Genomic DNA, 10,649 nt, shown 5'->3' on the forward strand with positions numbered 1-10,649 from the left:
AGACCGACGTTGACTGGTCCTCTGTTGGTACCGACAATGAACCGGTCCTCTGTTGATACCGACAATGAACCGGTCCTCTGTGGGTACCGACGTTGACCGGTCCTCTGTTGATACCGACAATGAACCGGTCCTCTGTTGATACCGACAATGAACCGGTCCTCTGTGGATACCGACGGTGATATAATTAAATAAATAATATACCAAATATAATTATTTAAGTACTTTTACTGTTTACTTTTTGAATATTCTAATGTCAAAGTTCCTGCCAGAGACCAAGATTCAGCATTTTGTCTAACTTTAAAGTCAAATTTAAAAAGTACACAGTAAAAGTACTTAATATTGTCATGCTGCACAAGAGAAACCTTCAGCAATGGTTTGCACGGCTGCGGTTACATAGGATTCGGGACATATCCACATATCCCGGGGTGCGTCCCCCATTACGTCCAGGTTTTCACGGGCCGCACCCTGGCAGATTGGGTCGGGACCATCAAGAAGCCAGGGTGGGAGACAGGTGGCTGGTCTCCTCATCACATCAACCTGCTGGAGCTTGTTGCTGTGGAGAAGGTGCTGAACCATCTCACTCCACCACTGAGGGGGAAACACGTGATGTTGAGGTGGGACAACACCACTGTGGAGGTGAACCTCAACAGACAGGAGGTTGTCAGACCTCCGGCCCTGCACAGGACAGCAGTGTCTGTCTGATGTGGACAGATCATCACCTCTTCTCTCTTATTCACTAATAGAGAAAACACCCAGTGTCCCCCTTTAGGAGTAGACCTCATGGTCTAGAGGTTTAAGGGTGAGACTGAGCAACCTGGGTCTCCTGGTCCCTGTTGTCTACACGTATCAGAATGCACATATCTCCTTTCACTAGAGGGATTACTTGACTTGTTGGTGGACTGATGCAGATGAAGGACCTTGCTCCTCCTTCCTGCTCTCTTGAGGACATCTTGTCTTTCCTGCAGGTTGTTGTTGACAGTGGTCGTGTTGTTTCCACCTTGGGGGTGTTTGCTGCAGGAATTACAATTTGTGTTCTACATTCGGTTGCATTTTGCAGTATGCAAGCCAGCATGCTTTCCTGACTATTCTGACCCACAATCCTTTGCACAGCAGATATATGAGCGAGAGGGTCAAAGTTCAAGGTGTCATGTGATGAGGAAGCAGAATGTCCCAGTTGAATGCAGACTGCATGCATCAGTACTTTGTAAGGAAGCTGCAGTATGTCCTAAAAGTAAAAATAAAAAGTAAATGATTCAGAACTCAGCTTCAGTCTCATACGTGGGTAAGTTGTCTCGCCTCAACAGGTTCAACCAGATCCACAAAGTGGAGTGAAGAATAAAAACACTCTCAGGTCAGACTCTGTTGTCTTAGTGAAGGTATTCATTCAAGATAAACTCTACACAACATTTGCTGCAAAGGTTTCTGCTTGATCATCTGTTCCCTACTAGTCTACATACACAAGAAGACAAGGAGACAAAGACATGGATCCTCTAGACTATCTGGTCTAAACAACACAATCCAGTCTGTTGTCAAAGCAACTCTTTACAAGTTGAAATGATTTCTCCACAGACACTGAGTTTGATCCTAAAGACTCTTGTTTGAGCTGTGAGGAGGTTTGTGTTCACGATGACATTTGATCCTGTGAACGCAGCTCAGACTGAGACTCAGTCCAACCAGTCAGACTGCATACTGTGATGGTGACGGGAGGACACGCCCTCTCTCTGATGAAGGGTAAGAAGCTGCGTCGCTTCACTTCGTCTGATGGAAGTTGAAGTTGAAGTGAAGCACGAAGCTCCTTTTCTACACAGACCTGCTGAGGACAGAAGAGAGCTGCTCACTGATGAAGTTCATGATACACGTTCAGTAAGTGAGCTGTGATTGGTTGAAATGACGTCATTGATCCTTGTGAACGTGTGATTGTTTAAAGCTGCTTTCAAACACAAACGTCAGCTGGGAAACAAGATGGCCGCCTGTGTGAGCAGGCAGAGAGAAGCTGCTGTTAGTTTGAATGTTGAAGTCCAGATGAAGTGTTGCTTTGAATGAAGAAGAGGAGTTCAGTCTGATCTGGGGTCTGTCAGGACTGTTACTGGGTGGAGCACTAGGACCCAGCAGGGACCAGAGAGCTCACCTGGGCCTTTGTTCCTGCACTGAAACACACCTGAGAGACTCTCTGTTTGCTCTCACTTGCTGCTTTCAATCCTTTAAGTCCACAAAGCTTCATGTTCATGTCTTCATCTGCTTCAACACATTTAAGAAGAATGTTTCCTCGAGTGCTTTGAGTTTTCACTGCAAAAACTGAAGTCACAATTATATCAAGTTACTTTCCAGTCTTTATTTGAGAGCATGTTGAAGGTGACGGTTTCCCTTTGATCCACCAGAGGGCGACAGCTCCACTAACAGCCTCATTGAGAAGAGAGATCAGTGTGACTCCATCAGAGAGAATCAGGACATTGATGTGAAGGAGGAATGAGTGCTGATGTGCTGATCAATGATTGGACAGATGCTATCAGCTCTGCTCTCAGTGGTTCCTCTACACATGAAGGTACAAAGTGATGTGGATCCAGCAGCAGCTAACGAGGTCACATGACTGATTCTGGATTCTTGGACTAGCCGCTTCATGCTCTGACTGGATGTAGTAGACGTGGAAACAGAGGAACATTTCAAACGTCGAAGAGCTTTTCAAAGTCAGTCCAATAGAAGTGAACGGTGACGTCATCCCAAAGAAAGGCCAATAAAAAGCCACATGAAGTGTCTTCCTCTAGTCTTCAAACAAGACAAAAGACTAGAGAGCATTGAGAACGTCACTTCTTAGAGATGACTCTGCAGCTCAACGTGACAACAACATGGAAACTGTCCCATGAGTGTGTTCAGTGTTGAGGTGAATGAGCTGTGTGTGTTTGTCCTGATGAAGAGACATAATGTTGTTGTGTTTGTGTGAAGGTGTGGACTCTGCTATGAATCAGTGTGAGGACAGAGAGGAGGGAGTCCCTCCCTCTACAACCAGACACACCAAAGCTCAGAGGTGAGATAACCATCTCTAACTGTCCATGACTCAAAGTCCTTCATCCACTGACTCTGTTTCTACATGTGACCAGGACCCATCAGGGACCAGACGGACCTGGACCTGAACCTGGACCTGAACCTGAACCCAGCTGTGTGTCCATGAAGAGTGACGGGTCTATGGAGCGTCTTATTAACTTCAAAGATGGACGCCACTCTGTTGATCAAAGGTGAGGATTTCAAAGTGATGATGAAGATGATGAAGATGATGTGTTTCTATCAGACTCTCTGTTGTCAGATCTCCAGGTTTTAAACCTTTACTGACTCAGATGAAGTTCTCTGAGCACCAACACTCTTCTTCATTGAAACACAGTCACACTGGGAGCTGCCCAGTACAACCAGTCTGACACTGAGATGCTCCACTGGAGCAGCTGCAGGTTCTGGGTGCCTTGCTCCAGGGCACTTCAGCAGTGTCCAGTGAGGGAGGGAGAGCTCCATGGAGGGCTTGGTGAGACCTGTTGGGACTAAAGCAAACTGACTGGTGAAGAAGACAGTGAGCTGAAAGACTGAGCTGTTGATTCTCAGTGGGATCAGCAGGACTAGTAAACCTTCACCACTACAGGGACTCACCTGATCCACATCCAAATATCACTTCATGGACCTTTACCTTGTGTTGGTCTCTGAGTGGACAGATCAGTGGCGGGCCGTGCATTTTATACCTGGGCCTTCAGTGCGGTCCGACTCATTATGACGCTACAGCTACGGTTATTATTAGTTTCTAGGAGTGTAATAATACAAGTATTCATATTAAACCGTTCGGTACGAGGCTCATGAACCGAACAATACGTTTGAATAATAGTAGTGCATTTCTGAAAATGCAGAAGCTTAAATTGTGAGAAATATAATGTTTTCGGTGGACTGCGCTCACGGAGGAGACAACGGGCTGTGTGACCTCTGAACCCGGAACAAAAAAACAAAGCAAAACACAGCTGACGCACCGCACGTGTGTTCTGGGCTAAACTAAACTAGCTTAGCAGGAAATCCAACACGCTACGAACTCTCCCCGCACCGTTGATCTGTTCCACACCGATTCAAACAGGGCTAAAGAAATCACCACACAATCCCCATTTCTCCAGACCATGATTCTTGCTTTGTAAAAGAAAACAGCCCAAACAGATTCAATTGTCCAGACAATAACTTTGCGCATGACAGTATGCTTCGTAATTAACGGACAATGCATTTAGGCAAGGCAAGTTTATTTGTACAGCACATTTCATAGAACATTCATTGAAACACTAAAAAGCAGTGTAATAAATAAATACAGTAGTAAAATGTAGAAATGCAGGAAATTGATTAATATCCTTAAATTTGGTTTGATCAAAGGCAGCAAACAGAAACATCTTCAATCTGGATTTAAAGGAGCTGAGGGTCTCTGCAGACCTACAGCTTTCTGGGACTTTGTTCCAGATATGTGGAACAGAAGAACTGAACGCTGCTTCTCCATGTTTAGTTCTGACTCTGGAACAGAAAGTAGATCCCAAACCACCCAAGGGGTTGGGATGGTTCATAGGGTAGCAGCAGATCCCTAAACCATTCAGTGCTTTATAAACCAACAGCAGGATTTTAAAGTCAACTCTTTGTTGGACAGGAAGCCAGTGAAGACCTCAGAACTGGACTGATGTGATCCACTTTCTTGGTCTTAGTGAGGACTCTGAATCAGCTGCAGCGTTCTGACTGACTTCTTACAGAGACCTGTGAACACACCATTACAGTAGTCCAGTCTACTGAAGATCAATGATGGACACGTTGAGACATAAGTCCTCTAGTCCTTGACATGTTCTTCAGGTGATAGTAGGCTGATTTTGTGATGGTCTTGATGTGGTGTTCAGGTTGAGGTCTGAATCCATAACTACACCTAGGTTTCTGGTTTTGTTTGTGGTTTTTAACATCATTGATTGAAGCTGAGCGTTGACTTTCAATCGTTCATCCTTGGTACCAAAAACAATTACTTGTGTTTTATCTTTGTTTAACTGAAGAACATTCTGTCACATCCAGTTGTTGATTTGTTCAATGCATTTAGCCAGTCCCTGTATGGGATTATAGTTTCCTGGTGATATAGTTATGTAGAGTTGTGTGTCGTCTGCATAAATCCAGCCACACCAATAATTAACACAATGACAAGAACAAACTCACAAGAACCAGTCACACATATTTATATGACAACAAAGCAACAAATCAATCCAGCAAACCTGCAGCGGATCCACGCATTCCACCACACAAGAGCACGAGCCACTCAAATATGATTCATCAAAACGACACGATAGACGAATGAACAGCAGTAACGTTACTGCACATGTAAACAAACACGCAGTTTGTCACTTACCGAATGCTGTTCACTTAAAGACAAACTCCATCTTCTCTTTGTTGACAAAGAGTTTAATCCCACGGTTATAGTACATAGTTTCAGTTCCAGTAAGAAGTGCGTCTCGATTCATCGACGCCAGTGATGACAGTCGAGCCTCCCCAGTTGTATTTCGCCGGTCTGCAGCAAAATACTCGCCCGCTTCAGGGCCGGTGCGCCCCGCAGCTCCGTCAGGGCTGCTAGCTGTGGGGTTTCTTACTGATCTTAATGTCCAGCTTGTCCAGAAATGTCCTTGAGAAAGGCGTTCCCAGTAACTCCGCCAATAAATCTGTTTCCCTTCCTCCTTCAGCCATTTGATGTTAAAAAAAAGCTAGGTAAATAAAAACTAAAAATGTCATAATTTCTTCCATATCTTTCCACTTGAACTCTTACTAAGACAACTAAGTCTGCTAGCAAGCATAAGTTTCACTTTAGTCACGCGCTCGCTCACTGACCAATCACGGCGCACGTTACTGCAGAGATGCACAGCAGCACGTTAATGATGACGTACTGTAGGCCAGCTAGAAGCTCTGACACGTCAAAGAATACGCCCAACATGTCAAACTAAAGATCTGATTGGTTGAACACTATGACAATCAACACTATCGTCCCCATTCACTTAAACTGCAGAGAGATTCACTTGTAGGTCTGAAGGCCCTGGGCCTCTCTTCTTCTCTTCTGAAATCTGATTGGATAAGAGCTCTACTTAGAACAAGCTGTGCTGTAAGCAGAGCAACAGAGGAGTAGCTGTGCAATGACAAAATAAGATCATGGGAAAAATAATTATTATAAATTAAAATAAATGTAGTGTATTTAAGAAAAATGATTAAATCATAAAATAGCTATAACTTTGTGATTCTGTTTAGGCCAGCAGAGAAGGCCTTGAAGGCCCTGACGGCCCACCACTGGGACAGACACAATGTGAGCTGGTTCTTCAGCATTGAATGATGATGATGATGTAATGTCAGTGTTTCTATCAGTTCACAGCAGCAGAGAGAAACGTCTCCTGAACCCAGCTGTGTGTCCATGAAGATTGATTGGTTTAAACGTCGTCTGATTGACTTCAAAGATGGACGCCGTTCTTATGACCCAGAGTAAGTAATTAAAACAGATGAAACAGATGACTAGCTGTTTTGATTCTCAGTTATGAAACACAGAATTGGTCTTGCATTGTTTACAGTGTTGTTTTCATGATGATCAATCATGACAGAACTCAATATCTTTAACTAACTGGTCTGTATGTGTTTGTGTGTAAATCATTAACTGTAAACAGTCTCTGGTGCAAACACAATGTGAACTAATTCCTTCACAGAGTCAATCAGGAGAGATCAGATTTCTGGGGACAGATAACTGCAACTAGCTGCAAACGTGTTTAGAATAACTCCAGAGTTCTGGGGATTAGCTGAAGTGGTCTGGGGACTAGGTGCACATGCTTTTGGACTTGCTGAAGTGGTCTGTGGAGTACCACAGACCACAGGACTAGCTGCATCGGTCTGGGAAAAAGCTCCAGAGTTTCAGGGACTACCTATTGTGGTTTGTGGAGTAGTTTCAGAAGCTTATGTATCAGATGCAAAGGTCTGTTGACTATCTTCAGGGGTTTGGAGACTACATTCAGAGGTCTGGGACCAAGTTATAAAGCTATGCAGACTAGTGGCAGATGTTTGGCACTAGCTCCAGAGGTCTGGTGGTTTAAAAGAGTTCCCTGTTGGAGGGTGGTCCTTATATATCGCCTTTTACGTGAGCTGATCCCCGCCAGTCCACGGTCCCAGGAAGCGGCGAGCGCCGCACCGCTAGGGAGGAAATGAGATTTGTGCCAAGTAGGGTCTAAAACAGCTTGATAAACACTTTGTCACTGGTGTCAATCTTTTTACTTCCAATCGTGTGAATATGGTATTTAGAAAGTATTGAGTCATAATTCTCGCGGTACCTATGTTCCCTGAAGGATACGTTGTTGAGGAAGGTCCTCAGTTGAAGCCACGCCCCCCCCCCCCCCCCCACGCCAGATCAGGCCCAAAAGTCTGAAACTGATCAAATACGATCTGAATATGAAAAAAAGATTTTAAACTGTAAAAAAAAAAAAATCCTTCACTTATTTTTAGTTTGAATACATTGTTGTATTTTTCAAAGTTCAAGACCAAAATTTTAACTTTCAGTTTCAATTTTTTTTCATGTGATCAAAACTATTGGCCTGGATTTGGCTCCATATAATAACAACTACAAAACAATTATAAGCATACTATTTAAAATCAACAAACAATCACATAATGAGAGAGTGTCTGTCTGTCTGTCTGTCTGTCTGTCTGTCTGTCTGTCTGTCTGTGTGTGTGTGTGTGTGTGTGTGTGTGTGTGTGTGTGTGTGTGTGTGTGTGTGTGTGTGTAGGAAGGGGAGAAGTGAGCGAGAAAGAAAAATGGCGGTCGTGATCTCATAAGTGATCACGCCACGCAAGAGAAACTACCAAAATGGCAGCGAGGCCATAGAGGCCGTGTTTACACACCACATGCATCTGAGATGAGCATAACAGCACAACCTGTCCAGAAGAAGAATGATGCTTTCAATACAAGGAAAATCCTCACCAGAACTGTAACTCTTTCACACAGAAGCCCGACTGGTGAACTCAGGTTCAGCAGCCGCTGCACTGGACCTTTAACTGATAGAAGTACAGTTGCTGCACTTTTTCGCAGTGGTAGACTTCAACAAAATACTATTATAGCCGCATGGAACAGTACTATAACAACAGCATTGAAACAACACAAGTATGACAGCAAAAACACAACAGTGATTTTACATAGCATTAACGGAGCAGTACAGTTGAACTTGAAACAAAACTAACAAGGTTGCAAACACACTATGACCTATCTCTGTCCAGACAAAATCCTCTTACTTTGAGTTGGCTTCGTAGCGGTCGGTGTGGTTCTTTGAATTTCTTTATTCAATCCGGGATCCAGAGCTCCACTGGTTCAGTGAAGCTGCGCAGCGATAAATCTTCCATATGGCAGCGGGAATTATTCAGAAGTTAAGAGAATTTTCTCTCTCACGACTGGCTAATGTCGACTTGAATGGGAAGAGAGCGGGCCGTAGAAGTTATCCTCCTCTTCCTCTGAAGAATCAGTGAATCTTCCCTCTGCAGGATCAAGTTGGTGGAGTACGGGGCAAGTTATCCGTTTTCTCCTTCAAAATCCAAAAACAGTCTATTGTTCATTCAGCCAAGTTAGACAATCACCGAGGGTTTTTCTTTAAAAGCAACGTCGTTTCTACCTCCTTTCATCAAATCGAGTCGGACGGCTCAGCGCTGCAGGTAGCGCTGATGTTTATAGCCTCAGTGACGTCATGGCCGTATCACAGGGATCCCCGTGGTGCCTGTAGCCCTCATCCAATGAGACCCCAGTGTTGGGTTTGGATGAAATCTCACACACAGGTGAGATTTAACGTCTGGTGGGGCTTGGTGTGATTTTTACCCAAATCAGGCTGTTGAACTCCCATGCCGGCTTAATTCTTTTGTTCCGACCACATGGTGAAGTCCCAACACAGGTCAGCGGTATTGTCTGGCATTGGTATAAAATTACAAAATTCAATGTATCACATCAGTTTGTGGCGATCAGCGCCTTTAAGCATGCCTGGCCCTGTGTCACACACATCTACCAGTCAGCTATAGGAATATTTATGCTGACTTTTCAAATAAACGCCATGATATAAAGAGTTGGTAACTTTGTGTACCGTTTCCCTGAGCACTGTCTAAATGATTCGGATCAATTAGCAGCGACTAGAACTTTGTGTGTTTGTTGTCTGCTTGTGCCTTTGAGATATCTGGTTGTTAGAGGTTGTTATTCCAGAGGTCATGTAACCAAAGACTTGGATCTTTGAGTTGACTGGTACCAAACTAAAAACCATGATCTTTGTCTGATCATGACTCTGACTCCCCAGTTCCAAGTCAAACTGCAACAATATGTGACTCTAGTAGTTTTAGTTATTGTCTCATTGTAATGACTAGTTGTTTGAAGAAGAAAACAACAAGTCACCAGAAAGAAGCTTTGCCTTATTTACATTAAAGACATGGTTCAATGGTAAAAACATAACTTTTACTGTCCAATAAAACCAGTGAGAGCAGAAAGAGAAATGTTCAGTAAATGTCAGTGTTTCTATCAGTTCACAGCAGCAGAGAGAAACGTCTCCTGTTCCCAGCTGTGTGTCCATGAAGAGTGATTGGTCTACAGGTCGTGGGATTGACTTCAAAGATGGACGCCGTTCTTATGACCCAGAGTAAGTTCTTAAAACAGATGAAACAGATAACTAGCTGATACACAGATATGAATTTGGTCTTCTATCATCTACAGTTTTTAGCATCTGGTTTTCATTGTGATCAATCATGACAGAACACAACATCTTGAACTACTTGTTGTATTTGTGTTAATGGTACAAACACAATGTGAGCTGGTTCTTCATGATTCCTCCACAGAGAGGACCAGGAGAGCTCAGAGGTTCCCAGAGGTCAGTCTGCCCAGCAGCATCAAACACTGGACTCCATATTCATGGTCTGTACATGTACAACTACTGTTACATCTATTCTGTTCACAATCATCTCCATGCTGCACTTTGTAGACCAGTGGATCGTCAGTCTGTCCAACATGGATCTGATGTTTGGTTCCATGGTTTTAGTTTGTGTCATTCATAGAATGTTTTGTTCCAGCTGCTGGAGGAGAACATCGTCACTTTTGTGAAGAAGGAGCTGAAGAAGATCCAGAAGGTTGTGAGTTCAGATTACCCAGAATGCTTAGAGAGTCAGAGGGAGGATGAGGAGGTGCTGGACAGTGAGGATGAAGAGCAGAGGAGGAGCAGCAGAAAGGCATTTGTGAAGATCACAATGAACTTCCTGAGGAGAATGAAGCAGGAGGAGCTGGCTGACTGTCTGCAGAGCAGTAAGAGGATTTCTCTAAAGATGTAACATGCTGGATAAATGAGACGTTTACTGATGTCTCAAGAGATGGACCAACATATATTCATAGACTCATTCTTTGAGGACATGACATGTTGAAATCTATTCTTTTACTCATTGATCTTCTTTGTTGTTATACATGACATTACATTACAGTCATTTAGCAGACGCTTTTATCCAAAGTGACTTACAATAAGTGCATCAACATTGGTAATCAAAAGAACTACTAGTCACCAGAAGTCATAAGTACATTTCCTTTTCCAAACAAGCATCTAAGAGCATGAAGCAGAGCATAACTCAGAACCAAAGTACAGTGC

The 10,649-nt window shown here is 43.6% G+C and overlaps 1 protein-coding gene across 2 annotated transcripts; it reads left to right on the forward strand.

Moving 5' to 3' along the window:
• Positions 1 to 1,580: 1,580 nt before the first annotated feature.
• Positions 1,581 to 10,629, forward strand: LOC137886286 (uncharacterized). 2 transcript variants are annotated; one of them, XM_068728691.1, is made up of 7 exons: positions 1,581 to 1,863; positions 2,379 to 3,022; positions 3,096 to 3,230; positions 6,382 to 6,495; positions 9,546 to 9,659; positions 9,856 to 9,931; positions 10,087 to 10,629. In XM_068728691.1, the coding sequence occupies exons 2-7, from the start codon at positions 2,919 to 2,921 to the stop codon at positions 10,339 to 10,341; spliced, it is 798 nt and encodes a 265-aa protein (XP_068584792.1). In that variant the 5' UTR covers positions 1,581 to 1,863; positions 2,379 to 2,918; the 3' UTR covers positions 10,342 to 10,629. The 2 variants fall into 2 exon arrangements, with proteins under 2 accessions (XP_068584792.1, XP_068584793.1); XM_068728692.1 differs by having other exon boundaries at positions 2,941 to 3,022.
• Positions 10,630 to 10,649: the final 20 nt, after the last annotated feature.

This window comes from Cebidichthys violaceus, unplaced genomic scaffold, assembly GCF_023349555.1.
Source record: "Cebidichthys violaceus isolate CVI_PGR_0920_01 unplaced genomic scaffold, fCebVio1.0.p SCAF_425, whole genome shotgun sequence".
Lineage (NCBI taxonomy): Eukaryota > Metazoa > Chordata > Actinopteri > Perciformes > Stichaeidae > Cebidichthys > Cebidichthys violaceus.

Bases quoted from the DNA above. Each gene is read 5' to 3' on its own strand.
- LOC137886286 (XM_068728691.1), top strand. From the start codon at position 2,919: ATGTTGTTGTGTTTGTGTGAAGGTGTGGACTCTGCTATGAATCAGTGT. The intron at 3,231-6,381 runs GTGAGGATTTCA...TGTTTCTATCAG, and splicing joins CGCCACTCTGTTGATCAAAG to TTCACAGCAGCAGAGAGAAA. The intron at 6,496-9,545 runs GTAAGTAATTAA...TGTTTCTATCAG, and splicing joins CGCCGTTCTTATGACCCAGA to TTCACAGCAGCAGAGAGAAA.